The 19,383-nt window shown below is 37.3% G+C and overlaps 1 protein-coding gene across 2 annotated transcripts in view; it reads right to left on the minus strand.

The window, feature by feature from the left end:
- Positions 1-19,383, minus strand: part of LOC115222160 (dynein heavy chain 1, axonemal-like) — a 298,343-nt gene that overhangs the window by 251,905 nt on the left and 27,055 nt on the right. For both annotated transcript variants that reach the window (XM_036511126.1, XM_029792301.2), the window contains exons 9-13: positions 18,639-18,796; positions 16,980-17,194; positions 15,942-16,109; positions 8,809-8,939; positions 4,628-4,778 (exon numbers count right to left, since the gene is read on the minus strand). In XM_036511126.1, the coding sequence (XP_036367019.1) occupies positions 4,628-4,778; positions 8,809-8,939; positions 15,942-16,109; positions 16,980-17,194; positions 18,639-18,796 (823 nt within the window). The remainder of the gene's footprint in view (positions 1-4,627; positions 4,779-8,808; positions 8,940-15,941; positions 16,110-16,979; positions 17,195-18,638; positions 18,797-19,383) is intronic.

The raw sequence follows: 19,383 nt of genomic DNA on the forward strand, positions 1-19,383 counted from the left end.
ACCTGTTCACCTACCAGTCTGCTGGGTATACTAGTCAGGTTGACTACATTCTTGCCAGGAAGTCAGAAAGATGACTACTTATAAATGCCAAAACCTTCCCAGATTAAGAATGCACCCCACAACATAAGTTAGTAGTTAGCAACTTCAGGATCAGGGCTAAATAGCTACCCAGAAAATAACCAGCGTGGAAAAGAAAGGTTTAGAAGTTCAAGGATCCTCTGAATGGACAGAGATTTAGGGACATATTACTTGAAGCTTTGACAAAAAAGAGGAGGATATAGCATCACACAATGTGGAGGACAACTTGAGGTTCCTAGAAGACAACCTGTTGAGGGCTACTAACCAGATCTGTGGCTGGTGCAAAGTCCCCTCTCAAACTAAGGTGACATGGTGTTTGAACAATGTAGTTGACAGGGCCATTAGGGTAAAGAAACAGGCTTGGAAGGACTGGAAGTGTGGTGGTAGCAGGGAACTGTATCAGATAGCTAGAAGTGAAGACAGGTTTAATTAGACAGAAGAGTGGCAGAAAAGAAGAAATTTGCCAGTGTTCTGCATCATGAAGACCAGAGACTTGGAGTGATTTGAATTGCAACATAGTGTGTGAGAGAAAATCATGATGTTATAGGAGAGAGATGTGTCTGCATGGATGATGGCTCACTTGCATTTAATGAGGCTGCAAAGAGAGACTATGAAAGGTTGCTAAATGAAGAGAATGAATTTGGCAGACTCTCCAGGGACCAGCTATCCGAATTGACAGTATCCTGGTAGATAAAGCAATTAAGTGTATGAAGACAGGGAAAGCCCCGGCCCATCAGGAACCACTGCTTAGCTAACCTGGTGATACATGAAGGAATCATACTCAATGACTAGTGTAGCAGCATCATAGTCAACTACTACAAAGGTAAAAGTGATGCCTTAGACAGAAATAATTACAGAGGTATTAAATTGTTGGATCAGGTGATGAAAGTCATGGAGGGGGTCATAGCCCAGCTAATTAGGGAGAGAATTAGCTTAGATGAGGTGCAGTTTGGGTTTGTGCCATGGAGAAGTACCACTGATGTTTATATCTATGGTAAGACAGTTACCGGAGAAATACCTAGCCAAAGATAAATCTCTGTACTTGGCCTATGTTGACATGGAGAAAGCCTTTAACAGGGTCCCTCAATTCCTTATCTGGTGATCAATGTGGAAACTAGGGATAGACAAGTGGTTGGTGAGAGCTGTACAAGACTTGTACAAGGATGCTACCAGTAAGGTGAGGGTTGGCAACAAGTACAGTGAAGAATTCAGGGTACAAATAGGGGTTTACCAAGGATCTGTGTTCAGCCCCCTCTTGTTCATCATAGTCCTCCTGGCAATAACAGTAGAATTCAAGACAGGCTACCCCAAGGATCTCCTCTATGCTGATGACCTTTGCTCTTATAACTGAATCACTACCAGAACCAGAGAAGAAGTTCCGGGTGTGGAAGCAAGGTCTAGAATCGAAGAACCTTAGAGTTAACCTAGCAAAAACCAAAGTTCTTAGGAAGTAGGAAGGCAGACAAATCACAAATCCCTTCAGATAGACAGCCCTGCTCAATCTGTAGAAAAAGTGTAAGTAGAAACTCCATAAGATGTACCCAGTGTAAGCTATGAACACATAAACGGTGCAGCAATATCAAAAGAAGGTTAACTGGAAGACAGTTTTTGTGAGTGGCAGATGCACAGGTGCAATAAGCACTGAAAATGTACAGAAAACAGATTCCATCACATGCCAGGGGGTAAAAATAGAAGTAGTTGATAGCTTCCATTACCTAGGTGACGAAGTTAGTAGTTGGGGTGGATGCTCTGAGAGCATAGCTGCTAGAATAAGATTAGGCTGATCAAAGTTCAGAGAGCTCCTACCTATGCTAATAACAAAGGGCCTCTCGTTCAGAGTGAAAGGTAGACTGTATGATGCCTGTATGCAAACAGCCATGCTACACGGTAGTGAAACACGGGCCATGACTGATTAGGACATGCGTAGGCTTGAAAGAAATGAAGCAAGCATGCTCTGCTGGATGTGTGATGTCAGTGTACAAACACAACAGAGTGTAAGCACCCTGAGAAAAAAGTTGGACCTAAGAAGCATCAGATGCAGTTTGCAAGAGAGACAACTGCTCTGGTATGGTTGTGTGTTGTGTATGGATAAGGAGAGCTGTGTGAAAAAGTGTCACACCCTAACAGATGTCGAGCTCAGAAAATGACAATGAGCATGAACCTTCTATTAGAAGCTTGGATACATCAGATGAGAGTGCAAGCTCATCTGATAATGGCTATTCTCTCTCAGGTGAGGAGGAGGATAGACGAATTTGGTGTGGACATGTGGTGTTGGAAGAATGCATGCTTCCCCCACCACCATGCTTCCCATACACTGGAAATTCTGGACTATCAACCGATCAAGACACAATTGATATGGCTCCTTTGGATCTTTTAGTCTTTTTTTGTGATAACAGAAATATTGATTGAGTTGTGGATGGAACGAATCACTTTGCTGAACAAACTGGAGAAAGAGATTGTTATGTCTTGCCCTGTTGCAAAGGCAGAAATTTGTGAGTATTTTGCCTTGAAAATGCTTGTGGGTATTGTGAAAATGCCAGATAAAGAAATGAAATGGTTGAAAGATGAACTACTTGAAAGACCAATTTCTCAGAAGCTGATCAGCTTGAAATGTCATAAGATAAAACAGTATCTTCATTTTGTGAATAATGAAACTTTTGATGCAGAAACACAATCCAACCAAAAATTGTATAAAGTTTATGATGTGTTTATGATGTTTAGTGAAAACTTTATGAAGTGTTATACCCCTAACCAACATTTATCTATAGACAAAAGCCTTACACTGTTTAAGGGAAGGTTAGAAAGGGTCCTCTAAAAAGGAGGAGGTTTGCAGTGAAGTATTGTTTTTTTGTGTGTGTGTGAAGCAGAGACTTGATATGTGTAGAGAGTAATCATTTATGTTGGTAAAGGAACACAGTTTGATTCAGAATACAGTGAATATCACATGAGTTCTCAAGTTGTGCTGTCTCTGATGAAGCCTTTATTTGGTAAAGGTTATTGTGTTACAGTGGATAACTTTTACACTAGTCCCCAATTAGCTGAAACTCTGGTTAGTCACTACATATATATTATACATATACATGCACACACATACGTATACACGAAAACATGTATATATAACTTGCGGAAAAAATATGTAAATTTCACAATGGTAAAAAAGACTTTAACCAAATGGCACCAGAATGGAAAGACTGCTTGAAATTATCAGACATTATTTAAATAAATCTTAAGCAGCAGCTACCAGTGTGTATAATGATCATTGTGATTCCTTGCAATTGCAAGAAATGAATGGCACAATCTGGAAACCAGACATCTATGGACTCAAATGCCTTCATTCAGTAACTAATACACAGTCAAGAAGAGCAAACTACAAAGATGTCATGGTGAACCGAGTTTGGAAATTTTGTTAAAACTTTGTCCAAGTGTAAAAGATTAAAATTTATTCCATAGTCTGTGCTGATAATGGCATGTGGAACTATAATAAGCTACGAAGACCTATTGAGGCAAGTGAAATCAAAATCAAAATTGCTGACATGGCCAATGACAGTACTGCCAGCTTGGCACTTGTGCCACTGGAATGTTAAAAGCACACCTGAGCGTGATCATTGCCAGGTTCACGGATTGGCTCCCATGCCAGTGATACGTGAAAAGCACCATTCGAGCATGATCATTACCAGTGTTGCATTGCTGGCACATGTGCCAGTGACATGTGAAAAACAACATTCGAGCTTGGTCACTGTCAGTGCTGCCGGACTGGCTCCCAATCAGGTAGCATGTAAAAACACCTTTTGAGCATGGTCGTTGACAGAACCGCTTGACTGGCCCTCATGCTGGTGGCATGTAAAAGCACCCACTACACTCTCAGAGTGGTTGGCGTTAGGAAGGGCATCCAGCTGTAGAAACTTTGCCAGATCAGACTGAGCCTGGTGCAGCTTCTGGCTCACCAGTTCTCAGTCAAACCATCCAACCCATGGTAGCATGGAAAGCAGACATTAAACGATCAACATCATCATTACTATGAAGCAGGATTTGGTATCAAAACTGTGAGGCAAAAATGTTGCCAGCGAGTACAGTACTGCATTGGGGAAATTCAACCTGTCCATTCATCATGACACTCCCCTAACACTATAGGACCAAGTGTAAACAAAATTGCAACAAATTTTGATTAGACCTATGGTGGGGTCAGTCAGGCTCTGGTATTCTCCCTACTGATGAGAATCCCACCTACACCTCTTTTCACCTACCACTAAAATCCATTTACAAAAACATTTTCCCCAGGGAGTTTACATTGCCTTCCATAACAACAGCTGTAGGGGCTGGCCGTGCTTGCATTGCTCCCACCCACCCACTGAGAAATACTGCATTCTTTCACTTTGTTTTTTGAGAACTACACCACTGGTTGTATTTCATATTATTTAGATATTACATAAGGATAGTGGATATTACACAGTAAGCTTTTCAAATATACATATCAATATTTCATGATTTAAATTAAATTACAAATGAACAATATTGCAAGAGAAATATAAAAATTTCATAATAGATCTACCTTTTCAAGTTGTGGCACAGCTTGAGTAGAGTTAATACCTTTATCAAAAAGGCTAAGGACACAGGATTCAAAATCGGCCAAGGTAGTACTGTAATGTGGACCTTGTTCATCAACAATTAATTCAATAAAAAATAAAGCTGTTTTCTTTGGTCTTCAACAGAAAATTTACATAATCATAGTTTAATTTTTTTAAATACATATATATATATATATAATATAAAATAGTTAATAAATATCAAAGCATTGTAATACTTAATAAATATTGTCTCAAAACTATAAGCACTGTAAATCATACATTTTATAAATATCATTACAAACATAGCCAGGTATAATATGTTTTATCATTATCTCAGGTATTACATTTTATACATACATTGAAGGATATAACCAGGTACAATATGTTGTATTCATATCTCTATGGGTATATCCTGTTATCTTTTATGTATATCTCAATGGGTATATAACAGTTAATATTTTAGCACCATCCGTTCATGGCCGTTGCCAGCCTCGCCTGGCCCCCGTGCCGGTACACGTAAAAAGCACCATCCGATCGTGGCCGTTTGCCAGCCTCATCTGACACCTGTGCCAGTGGCACGTAAAAAGCACCCACTACACTCATGGAGTGGTTGGCGTTAGGAAGAGCATCCAGCCGTAGAAACATTGCCAGATCAGACTGGGCCAGTTGAACTGTCCAACCCATGCTAGCATGGAAAGCGGATGCTAAACGATGATGATGATGAGGATGATATATATATATATATATATATAAATCAAAGGTAGAACATAAAAAACACAACACATGGAAACTGTAAAAAAAACAACATGCAAAAAGAAAAAAAGGGATGATAGCATGACAATAGGACAAAACAAGATACACGGATCATTTGCAGCCAATTGCCTCTTCAGTCGGAGTCCTGAATGCTCATGTAGTTTCACCCACTTACCCCCGATAATGCTCAAAACCATCTGGGCCAGAGATTTAAGCTAAAAGCATTAAGCCTCTGGGCAAGCCAAATGAATGTGCATATACAAAAACAAATAGAAAGGTTCTTTTGATTGTCAGATGAACAGAACTTATGAAATAGAATTATACATACACAATGAACAAACACCTTTCGGCTATACAACAAAAGGAAAAAAATGAACAAAACAAACAGCAATTTTCGGCTATCAGATAAATGTAGCAAGCTAGAGCAAGGAAAATGGAAATGGAAGAATCTTAACAGACCATGTAGCAGCACAGAATAGATACAACGGACCTCAAGGTAGCTGGCCGAAAAAGAACAACAATGCCTGAACCAAACAGCAATTGTGTGGTAGGGGAGGGGAGGAGTTAAAGAGAGCAGAGGGACTAAGGAATAGGAGAGAGGGGAAAGAAATTAGAGGGACCAAAGAATGAGAGGAAATATATATATATATATATATATATACACACACACTGTTAAGGTTATTTCTACAGATATTATAGCTAGCACTGGTTTCTTTTGCTACACTGTTCCATATTCAGATGTCAGACATAAACAATGAGATAAGCAACAAAAATGGGTAATGAGTGTATATGCCATATTTCAGCAGGGATTGGCCCTTCATCAGCTCCCATCTAACCCACTCTCCCCTCTGAACACATTGTTTATATACCCACTGCATACAGCACTGTTAAGTTATTGGATGAACCAATTTACAAATTAAACGCATTCCTGGAGTTGGTATGTAAATATTAATGACTTGTAGATACGTGGTGTTTTATTATGTAACCATAATACACTATAAGTACATTAAATCTTTTTAACGGGTCCTGATGAAAGCCCCCACCACCACCACCGATACACTTATTCGTCATTTTTATCTTCGATTTCATTGTAGCAAATCAGATGTGGTGTGCAAGAGAAACGACTGCGCTGGTATGGTCATGTATTGCGAATGAATGAGGACAGATGAGTGAAAAAGTGTCACACCCTAGCAGTTGAGGGTGGTGAAGAATGATCTTTGAATATTGGACCTTACGGAGGCAATGACTAATGACCAGGACCTTTAGAGATATGCTGTGCTTGAGAAGACCCGGCAAGCCAAGTGAGACCATAGCTCATGGCCTACACCCACTTATTTGTACCCCTCATTCACTGGACAATGTTCCAACATATGTTTCGAAGGCAACATTGTTATTATTTCAGAAGGAATATAATGCTGTAAAACAATGCAATCTTCTCATCAGGGAAAGAAAGAAAGAAACCAAACTCATCAATAAGACAGTTTAAGACACACATACATATATAAATATATAATACTAACTGTAATATACTCATGTAAAAAAAAAAAAAACACCCACCACCCAATGCACTATGTAAAGTTGTAGGCATTTGGAAGGGCATCCAGTCATAAAAACCACAACAGACAACAGACAATTGGAGCTGAGCACTACTCCAGCTGGCCAGTTCCTGTCAAACCATCCAACTCACTCAGCATGGATGGGTGGTGGTGGTGGTACTGGAGGCTTTGATGATGATGATTATATATATATATATCATCATCATCGTTTAATGTCCGCTTTCCACGCTAGCATGGGTTTGACGGTTTGACTGGGGTCTGGGAAACCAGGAGGTTGCACCAGGCCCAGTCTGATCTGGCATTGTTTCTACAGCTGGATGCCCTTCCTAACACCAACCACTCTGTGAGTGTAGTGGATGCTTTTTATGTGCCGGTGGCACGTAAATAAATATATATATATATACATAAATTTAAAATAATAAGGGTGAAAAAAAATTGAATATCAATTTAAAACCAGTGGTCTAGCATATTTAAAAATCTGAAGTTTCAGAAAAATTATACTACATACATATAAAAGGGATGACCTGTAAGTGGACATCCATTATGCTAGAAGAAGGTCCACCATGGTCTAACCACTAAGAAAGGAATGTTGTTAAGAAAATTTAGCAAAAATAGATATGTTTTCTAACCGGCAAAATTCACTGCAGAGAATTATTTTCTGCATAAATATTTACGGTAATTTGGTGTGCCAGAACGAAGGCTTTTGAAAAGTGACCCCAATTTTATTGGTAGAACTGTATACATGTTCAATCTCATGCGGACATCTCGTGTATAGTTCTGCAAATTATAGTTGCTAAGACAATCATACTGACGAATATGCGGATGATTACGTAAACATTAACAATGAAACCTGGTTTGTGATTAATCTATATTTTGTATCTTTTCATTTGTTTTGCTCACTTACATTCTGGTGTTTGCTAAATTTTTTTTAGAATATTCTTTTCTTAGTGGTTAGATCATAGCGGATATTCTAGCATAATGGATGTCCACTTACAGGTCATCCTTTTTATATGTATGTAATATACATATATATATATATATATATATATACAAATATATATATACACACACATATATATATATATACACACATATATACACATATATATATACACACATATACATATATATATATATACACACATATATATATATATACACATATATATATACACACATATATATATATACATACATACATATACATCATCATCATCGTTTAGCGTCCGCTTTCCATGCTGGCATGGGTTGGACGGTGCAACTGGAGTCTGGGAAGCCAGAAGGCTGCACCAGGCCCAGTCTGATCTGGCAATGTTTCTACGGCTGGATGCCCTTCCTAACGCCAACCACTCCCTTAATATAGTGGGTGCTTTTGCGTGCCAGACAAGGCTGGCAAATGGCCACGATCGGATGGTGCTTTTTACGTGCCATTGGCACAGAAGCCAGTCGGGACGGCGCTGGCAACGGCCACATTCGGATGATTCTCTTATGTGCCACCGGCACTGGTATCACAGCTACAATTTCCATTGATGTTGATCGATTTTGAAACATATATATATATATATTATATATATATATATATATATATATATATATATATATACACTTATGGATATAACCAGGTATTTGTTTGGTTCAGTGGTTCTTATAGGAATCTACAACAGTAGTAAGATCAACTCTTACTAGATTTAGTTTAACCTCAATTGGGGAATAATAAATTGTAGTAAATTCAGATGGCTAACTCATTCTATTTTATTCCTCAGACATTTTTCTGTATCATTTTATCATTTAAATACTTTTTAAACTGTAGCTTAAAAGATAACACGATGATTCTAAACTTGAAAAGACATACTTACTTGAAGGGACTGTTAATTAGATCCCCTGTCCATGTGAAGGATTCATCGATGTCCAAGGTACTTCTGCATGAATTGTGTATCATTTGTGCAAAATTATACAAGGAATCATTTACTAAATAGCGCAAAGTGTCCTGGAAAAATTAATAAAATAGATATTATTTAAAGCAGAATCATTCATTGATGCCCCATATTTATTCATCACTCATTAACTCTCATTTCCATCCAACTGTAATCATTTATTCCCTAAGCTCAGAGTGATAATATTTTTTAAGGAAAAAAGTTTAATATTCAATTTCATGCATATTTATGTATGTATGTGTGTGTGTGCTTCTGAAATTGACGGAAGAGATATAATTTATCATAAAAATTTTGTTTCATTTTGATTAAAATACTAGTGACTTTAGAGCAAAACAGCTCATTATGCTTTGCCTGCACTTAGCATGCCTGACTGTCATTCATTCCTACTCTGTTGCTTTGGTTTCCTTGGAACAGTGTGGCTGATGGGAAACACACTGCATTTTATAATATGTAAAATAAGATTACTTAAGCATTAAGAAAGCAGAATGAACTTTCAAATACAAAAGACAAACACAATTAAGTATAGGTGTTGTGTAAGAAAATAGAAACACTGTTGGTTCATTTAGAATACTTCAAACTGATTTATTGAGCATTATCAGCCAAATACAAAAATATAAACGGAATGTTTTGTGTCCAATGATTTAGAAAGTATGAATCTTAAAAAGTTAAACAAACTCAACAGCTTAAGAAAAGTATATATACTAAGACACATAACATGTTATCTATATTGATTTTTCAGGGATGTGATATATATATATATATATATATATAATATATATATATATATATAGAGAGAGAGAGAGAGAGAGAGAGAGAAAACAAAGATATTTTACTCCACATGGATAGAAATATAGGAAAAATAGAAGTTGAAAATGCACTGAGAACAGTTAGAAAATATATTTTATTAAAATATTTGAAGCTTTAAAAACCAGGTTCACAAGTTACACTGATTTTCAAAAAGTTCAAATAGAAAGAGGTGGCTTATGGCGCAGCTGTCTTGCTTCTGACTTGTGTTTGAAGTTTACCCTGTTTTTGTAGGGAGTTCATGGCTTAAATTACTAATTGTTTTGAATAGGATTTGATTGACAGAGGGCCTTAGAAATTTTTCTAGTTTCCCCGATGCATCCATGTGTTAGTATCAAGCAACAATGTTTGGCATCTTAAGTTAAGGCCGACACAGTTGACTGAACAAGTCCAATCATTGCTCTGAATGTTTTCCGAGAAGAGTTTGTAGAGAATGAACACATGATTAAGTTCATAACCTTTTGTATGTTTCTTTCTACGTACATGCATTAGTGTCATGTGACAGTATATTTTGCACCTAAAAAGAAGGTCGACACAGTTGAGTGAATATGTTTAGTTATAATCATGACAGACCAAATTTAATCCGTCTGGTGGGAAAGTGGACAAGAGTTGTTTGTATGTAGTCCAATGGTTAAAATTTAGGATCTTAGCTGTGCAGCTTACTCATGATAAGTAGCAGAATGAGTTTTGTGTGTGAATAGTTATTTGTGAATGTACTCTGTTAAAATTTGATAAGTCTAGGTTTGAACTTTTGTGTGAAAGTATTTTCTTTGTTTATCTGTGCTTCATCTGTGGTATATGCTGACCATAGGTAGTGTGGGAATACCTGGAATTTGGGAGACTATTTTTTGCACATGTCTATGTGACCACTCAGTGGGATATGTCAAGTACTGGGGTCATGTATTTGTTGTCGGTGAATGGTCAGTCTATTTCTTAGAGTAAGCTTTGTTTGACCTATGTAATCTTCATTACATCCTTGACATTTGATAGCATATATTAAATTCTTTGAAGAACATGTAAAGTGATTTTTTACAGGGAACCTACAAAAATTTCTAAGGCCTGTCAGGTGACTATCCTTTAACAATCAAATCTTATTCAAAACATACACTAATTTGAGCCATGAACTCCTAATGAAAACAGGGCAAACTTCAAACACTAGTTAGAAGCAAGAAGCTGTGAACTTTCTATTTGAACTTTTTGAAAATCAATGTAAACTGCAAAACTGTTTAAAGCTTCAAATATTTTAGCAAAAGATATTTTAACTATTTTCAGTGCATTTTCAACTTCTATTTTTCTTATATATCATCATCATCATCATCCAGTGTTTTAAATCCGGGTTTTGTCCCTGTTAACAGGGGTGGCCGGATCTACCTCAGTGTCATAGCAACCACCCTCACACTATCTTGCCCATTTTGGGACATCCTTCTTTTTCAAGCCAACCAACCCAATCTCCCCTCCGCATGTCCCCTCCACGTTTTCCTCAGTTTACCTCGCTTTCACGGTCCATTTACCTCAAACTCAAGTACCCAACTCATCCTTCCTCAACACATGCCCATAACACTGCACTCCATTTGCCCTTGCCAGCCGTTCCACTGATTCCTCCAATCCCAGCATCCCAATCAAGTCCTCAGTCCTCCTCTTATCAAACCAGACATTTCTCTCACCATTGCTCTCTCAGTCCTTTTCAAAATTGCCATCTCTCTCTCCTTCAGACACTCCCATGCACCATTGCAGCTCTCATAACTCTTATATTTCCTGAACTTCACCCAGCCAAGTCTCACTCATGCTTCACATCCACCACTTACGTCCACCCAATCTCCCAAATAACAAAACCCTCTCACCATTTCCACCTCATCGCATACCATTTCCACTGGGTCCGCGAGCCCCCCTCCCCAGCTCCTTTCTCACATCTTTCACAAACAAACTCTCTTGCCAGTCTTGGACTACATCTATCATGAATCCACTTCTCAACTCTCAAACACAACACTGCATTTGCCACTACCCTCCTCCCATATACACCCACCTTACTCATTAACACTTCACCTTCCACCCTGCTCACCATCACCTTTGTCTTCCTGAGGTTTACCTTTAAACCCTTGCTTTCAAAGACCTCCTATTTCCAAAACTTCTTCCCCAATCTTTCCATCGTCTCACAAACCAGAACAAGGTCATCCACATAGAGTATCTCCATTATCAATCCCTCTCTTGCACTCTCCATCACCACATCAACCACTATCGCAAACAACAATGGTGACAACACAGATCCCTGACGCACACCAACTTTCACCACAAACTCCCCCAACAGCTCTGGATCCAATTCTAATGCTTGTCTTTACCCCTTCATACAAACTCATCACTGCCCTCACTATCACATCTAGTTCACATCTCTTCCTGAATGCCCACTCAGTCACTTTCCTTGGAACCCTATCAAATGCCTTCTCCAGATCGACGAAGCACATGTACAGCCCCTTCTTTTTATTTCGGTATTCCTCTTGTAACCTCCTTACAATGAACACTGCATCTATTGTCCCTCATCCTGGCATAAAACCAAATTGCATCTCATCCACATCCACCCATCCACCCTTTTCCAAAATCCCCTCTCCCAACACCCTTTCCAATATCTTCATTGCATGTTCCAATAACTTCACTCCCCTATACGCCCCACAATTCATCACATCCCCCTTTCCCTTGAAGATCGGTACCATCACACTTAGTGCTCAGTCCCCTGGCATTCCTCTTCCATCAAGCAAACCCTGGAAAAGCTCCATCATCACAACAATCCCTATCTCTCCACTTGCAGTTATCATTTCTACACTTACCAGCTGCCTTTCCTGTTTCCATTTCCTTCATTGCCTCCACTACTTCTTCCTGACAATCCCTCTCCACTGCCCCCCCCATTCACCACAGCAACTTCCATCCACTGATCTCATTCATTCTTCTCCTTCATAATTCCCTCCACATGCTCCTTCTCACTAAAATTCAATCTTCCATCACTCCCCATTGTGCAGCTTACTCCCTCAATATCTCTTCCATCTTTTTCATTAAGTTAACAAACCTAAACACTCTACCTGAGTTCTCATCTAGGCTACTCAACCTCTCCTCAGCTCTCTCCTCAAACCTTGCTCTTGTTTCTTTAGTTTCCACACCTTTCTCCTCTCAACCATTTCTCACACACGTTTTAACTTTCCTCTTATCTAAGTCAGCAACTACCAACCTGTGCTGCAACTCTCCTGGTATTGTCTTCACATATCTCAGATACTTTCTGTTTTTCCTGCCAGCCAAACGAAATCAATTTCTGTCTCATTCCCTCCTGCACAAACCCTAACACTATATATTTATATATATTTTTATATATATATATATATACACATACATATATACATACAAGGTGGTATCAGAAAGTTCCTGGATTTTTACAAATGGTGACTGTTTTGAGCTTCTCATTTAAACGTGGTTTTCAAACTGATATTTTAGACTTTGTTATCCACTGTGTAAGCAGGGTTGTTGAATTAAAGATACACACATATAAATACAGATACACAGACAATGCAAACATATTCATTCATGTATACACATACATACACATTTGTGTATATCAAAAGGAAAGGATGCATATATACAGAAATTCTAGAATTTTCTGCTGCTTTAAATAAAGTATATTACTCTACCACTGGTATTTGAGTACTCTTTTTTCCCACCTTGTTTCACATTTATGTGTTTACTCCGGTATATATATATACATTTATAAATATACATGTATGTATATATGTGTGTGTGTGTATATATATACGAGGGGCGTTCAATAAGTAATGCCTCTGACCCACTTGCCTTTGTTTGATCTAGCTGAAATTTTGCATGTGCAATTATTGATATCTCTATAGAGTAAGTGGCAAATTACAGCTCCGAACTAATTGTGGTTTCTGATTTACAGGTGTTTGAAATGAGTCAAGTGGGTAATGGAGCATGTTGAGTGTCGAGCAGTGATCCAGTTTTTATATTTGAAATGACGCACACCACAGGAGACTTTTAATGAAATGAAAGTAACTTATGGTGATGATGCCTCATCATATGACCTTGTAAAACGCTGGCATCGTGAATTCAAACATGGTTGGAACTCTGTGGAAACAGCTCCCAGATCTGGTCGCACCCCTTCTGCCATTGATGAGGCATCTGTTCGTCAAGTTGAGGCTGCCATTTTGGAAGATCGATGCATAACTATTCGCCAAATAGCCCATGAGGTCAAGATTAGTACCAGGTCTGTGGAAACTATCATTCATGACCATTTGCATATGCAAAAGGTGTCTGCCAGATGGATTTCCAGGTTGCTCACACTTTTCCAGAAGCAAGAATGCAAGAATTCCAGAAGCAAGAATTTAGGGATGTGCCAAGAAGATGAGTCAAAATTTTTCAAAAGACTGATTACACAGGATGAAACCTGGGTCCATCACTATGATCCAGAGACCAAAGCCCAGTCAATGCAGTGGAAGCACCATGACTCACCTCCTCCAAAGAAGGCAAGGGTACAGCCCTCCGCTGGCAAGGTCATGCTCACAGTCTTCTGGGACCAGGACGGAGTAGTGATGACAGATTTCCTGGCAAAGGGTACCACAATTACAGGAGCCTATCATGTTTCACTTTTGAGGAAATTAAGAGAAGCTATCGAAACCAAGAGGCAGGGCAAGATCAGCAAAGGCATCCTCCTCCTGCAGGACAACGCTCCGGTCCACAACTCGCGTGTCGCCAGATCAGAAGCACAGGCGTGCGGCTATGAACTCTTCCCCCATCCCCCTACTCTCCTAACCTTGCACCCTCTGATTTTCACCTCTTCCCAGCCATGAAGTTGTTTTTGAAAGGAAAGCGTTTCCCAGATGATGCAGCCTTGATTTCTGAAGTCACGTCGTGGTTGGACGACCAAGCTGGGGTCTTCTACGAAAACGGTCTCCAGAACTGCATCAAACGATGGGAGAAATGCGTACCTCTGGGTTGTTCCTATGTAGAAAAAGACTAATACCTGTGCCAAGATTCGTTGCTCTACTGTTATGGGAAGTGGGTCAGGGGCATTACTTATTGAACGCCCCTCGTATATATATATATATATATATATATATACACACACATATGTGTATATATGTATATGTAATTGAGTATATGTATATATATGTGAGAGTGTGTATGTGGATTGTGTGTGATTGTGTATGTGTGTCAGTGCTTTTGTTTTAATGTTTCCTTGCCTTGAGATATGGGGTGGTAGTTGTAAGTGTCACTGCAAGAGGTGTTCTTCTCTCCAATCTTCCTTGTAATCCTGTCTGGGTATGGTGAAATATTACCTTACTTAGAAACAGATGATTCCAGTTGTTCAAAGTGTGTCTGATCCATGTGAGTATGGAAAAGTGGATGTTTCATAAACATATATACATATTATAAGGATGTTAATATTTTCAATTGATACATTACAACCATATCTGATTCTTCAATGATTCAATTCTGTGTATATATACATATATTTTAGTCAATTGCTGACATTTTTCAATGGCTTCTTCCATTGTGTTAATGTGCCGTTCTCTATCATTAACAAAACTGTCAGCACATTTGATAACACAGGTGTGCTAGTGATTTAATAACCAAACAGACAGAAATAAATTGACATGCAACTTTTTCACTGTAGGCCTTGTGGATAAGAACAACATGGTTGGTAGAAAGGCTGATGAACCCAACCTCAGTACATATATCAATGAAGATCAAACTGTTAGTAAATAATAAGAGCTGATCTACTCAATGAGTACTATAAAGCTAAGTTTTTTAAGGAGCAGAACTAGAATACCAGTTTCAGTCATACTAGACAAAGAGAATCATATAAGTTCATTGTTATGATATCCAGTAAATTGTCAATATGGTTAAACCACAAACTATTAACTTTTTCTTTGCAAGGTAACTAGACAGATTAGAGGGTCATAGCCTGATTTTTACCAATAATGCAGAAGATTGATTTTGCATATACCTATATAAATATAGCAGAATGTGTATATACAAACTGGTTTCTATTCAGAAATGTTACAATACTCAACCAAAATTTTGATCTAAACTAAATTGATCTGGTGACATGATCATTTAGCAGTGTTCTACATACGGCCAAACATGGCCTGTTTGAAATTAAGCAACCACAACAAGAATCATAACAATGCATTTGTATATTTTGGTTCCATGATTTAGTTTAGTTAATCACAACTTTTACAAGAGAAATCATCAAATACCTGCATTATGAATTTAACCATTTCCATGAATGTTTTCAATTTAGATTTTTGGTAAACTTCCCAGTTTGACTCATGAATATTGAACCATCCTTTACCAATGTCTCTAAGGCTTGTTCTAATTGCAGCGCGGAGAGTGGATATCCAACTATCTTTCAAAAATAAGGAAATCTAAGAAAAGAATTCAAGAAAATTTTTGAATTAAAAGTTATCATTAATTAGCAACACATCTCAATTTCAAAAACATCTATTTGTTGTACTTGCCAGTAGTCTGGGTACACAATATCAGCTAAATGTAATAAATGTAATAAATGTAATAAAGCAACAAAGAATGTCTTAAATAAAGATGCAGTATGTGAGATAAATGCAATGAGCTAAAAGAGCTATTTTATCTGTTCAGCTACTACAACTCTCCAGGAATAACATGATGTCATAGTCAGAGATATTATATATTTAAACTTCAACCAATCCAGAGATGTTTTTGATCTAGTTTGGATTCTTTGCCAACAAATTTGAATTTTTCAATTGGTGCTCAAGCCTTGAAAAAAAAAAGAGTTAAACTACATCAGCTGTAAGGGAATACATGCCTATCTTATCTAACTAATCCAGTAGAGCCCACCAATTGATATCTGAAAAGTTCGATGAAATAACTCATGAACACTGCCATAGCTTCTACCAAAAGATGCTCCGTTCTGAACAAGGGGAGATCATAAACGAATGATGCTTTTTCTATTATCTCCCCTTGTTCAGACCGATCGACCTAATGGAGCATCTTTTGGTAGAAGCTATGGCAGTGTTCATGAGTTATTTTATCGAACTTTTCAGATATCAATTGGTGGGCTCTACTGGACGAGTTAGATAAGATAGACATGTATTCCCTTACGGCTGATGTAGTTTAACTCTGTTTTTTTTTCAAGGCTTGAGCACCAATTGAAAATTTCAAATTTGATTGCAAAGAATCCAAATTAGATTGAAAACATCTATATTTACATATAGGAGGAAAAGAAAAATCCGATATAAAATTCAAAATAATGCAGAAACCTGAGCAGTTGCTTGAGATTGTGTTTGTTCAAATTCATCAATTTTCAAGGGTTTTGTAGTGGGCACATGAAAAAGGGACATAGAGGCCACTTTGTTACACTCTGTACGCAGCTTCACACATGTATGAACAGTTTCCTCCCGTGTCAGCAAGGATGTGAAAGCAAACTTATCGTATTGTTCTTCAAATGGGTAATCTGGAACATCCCCACAGACACCTAAATTAAGAGAAGCATTTATTCATTAGTCTTTAAAATTCCTTCAACTAACTTAGTCACACCAACAGCAAAGAAACTAAACTACTGTCTCAATTTTGCCAATCTAAGAAAACAATCATGACCATTCTCTCTCTAACAAATTAATAAAAATTCTATGCATTATTTTAAATTTTTATCTCAATGCCAAATATTCTTGGATCCATAATATAATTAGATTGTGTTACTGAAGGAGGAATTCCTGCATTGTAAGAGCAGTTATAAGTGTTGGGTGGTAGTCAGGTTGGTTGGTTGATTTCTTCTGTTACATTTTACCTCATTGAGAGAGAGAAAGAGAGAGAGAGTAAGTGAGAGATACAAAAAGAGTTAACATATGAAGTACAGAATGAGTGCATATACTAGGCTTCGTGACAGGCAATAAGTAGAAGAACATTACACACACATACATTTTGAAAGAGAAAGAATCATAGAAACAGAGGAGCAGGGGAGGAGGCAGAAAAGGAGGAGATGACAGAATATTTATTCAACTGAGAAATTTGTTTTATTTAAATTAATTATAAGTAATAAATATTTTTCTTTATAAAATCCTTTTTCATTTTGTCATTCAGTATAAACAACAAAAAATTTGATAAGAGTTATATTCATTGTATGTATACTATATTTTATATCACCCACAGCAACAAAAATATACTTCAAAAGTTACACATCATATGATGGGTTGCACTGTTGCATATCTTTAATTTTGTCTTAAAATCTAAAAGACAAAGATTGATTACAATCCAAGATTATTAATCTTTCTAATACACACTTTTAGTTTTGGTTACAACATATGTATTACCAATACCCTTGATTCTTCTTTTCTTGTTAAGATCAAAGAAATTGAAGTGGTTTTACAGATATGACATTAGTTGAGTAGAGATAGATGGATGTATGGCCATGGATGAATGGATTGATGGATGGAAGGAGAGATATATGTATGTATGGATGGTCAGATGGCTGAATAAATATTTTATTTGCCAATCAACATTGACATATGTTATCAGAATAAAAAGTGAATCAAAGAATTGCTTTTAATCTCTAAAGACATGAAAGATCAGTTACTTCAACCACTTAGTATTGTTAAATTAGTATTTAAAAAATTAGCACAATTGCTGACTAACTGTGAAAAATTAATTATCTATTCTCTCAAACATTTTACTGATAATATTTTACATAACCCTTTAGCATGCAAATTATTTTGTCAAATGTAATAATTATTTATTCTCATCTGTTTTGAATTAACCATGCATTATCTCATAGCTTCAAGATTTCAATGATGTGATTGTTTTTAAAATTATTTTGTTGGTTATGCGTGAAACACTAGAAACTGGTTGAATATTTAGGCTTAATTCTGTTAATTATATTGTTTTACAGTTACATATTTTCTTTGAGAAAAAACAATGATCACCTTTTGTTGAAAGCTTTTCAACAATTGGTTCAGGCTGTGTTACAAATGTAAAAGTTATTGGATCATCCCTTACAGTTTTGTCAAATATTATCTTGTTCATTGTTCTACAAAAATCTATATTCACTTCTTTCTCCAAGAGTTGGACATGATCTTCAAGACTGTTGAAAAGAGAAAAATTAACATAGAAACGTAAAAGTTGTGTGAAAATGAATAAAAAGCTAAATGCTAGTAGATAGTCCAACAGATAATAACAATAACAATATATTTCTGATGTCGTTTATTACTCCTTAAGGAGTCATTCAACAGTATCATACTTTCTTCTTATTAAAGCACCATGGGCTGCTCTCCAAACTCCAACAGCTAACTCTCATCTTACATTAGGATACCTTTCTTGCTTTGTGTCCTTCTTGAGATAGCTGAATTTTATGTTCACAGTTCATCCCAGCTTCCCATATTCCTTTCAAATCATTTCTACTGGCACAGAGGCTCACCAATTTATTTACATTTACTTGATTCCACATGCACTAATTCAAGCAGCTATGGACTTCATTTGGATTCCAGAAGATGTTCAACAAATGCTCCTGTGTTACTATGACAACTTGAAGAAGATGAGATTTACAATAGGAAAGTTCAGTGGAGTGGCAACGGCTTGAAGTAGGTATTGCAGCCGGATGCACAATATCAGTCATCTTATTTGCGCTAGTCATGGAGATGTTACTAAGATCAACAAACTGTGAGAAATCTG

Source organism: Octopus sinensis, linkage group LG19, assembly GCF_006345805.1.
Source record: "Octopus sinensis linkage group LG19, ASM634580v1, whole genome shotgun sequence".
In the NCBI taxonomy this organism is placed as follows: Eukaryota; Metazoa; Mollusca; class Cephalopoda; order Octopoda; family Octopodidae; genus Octopus; species Octopus sinensis.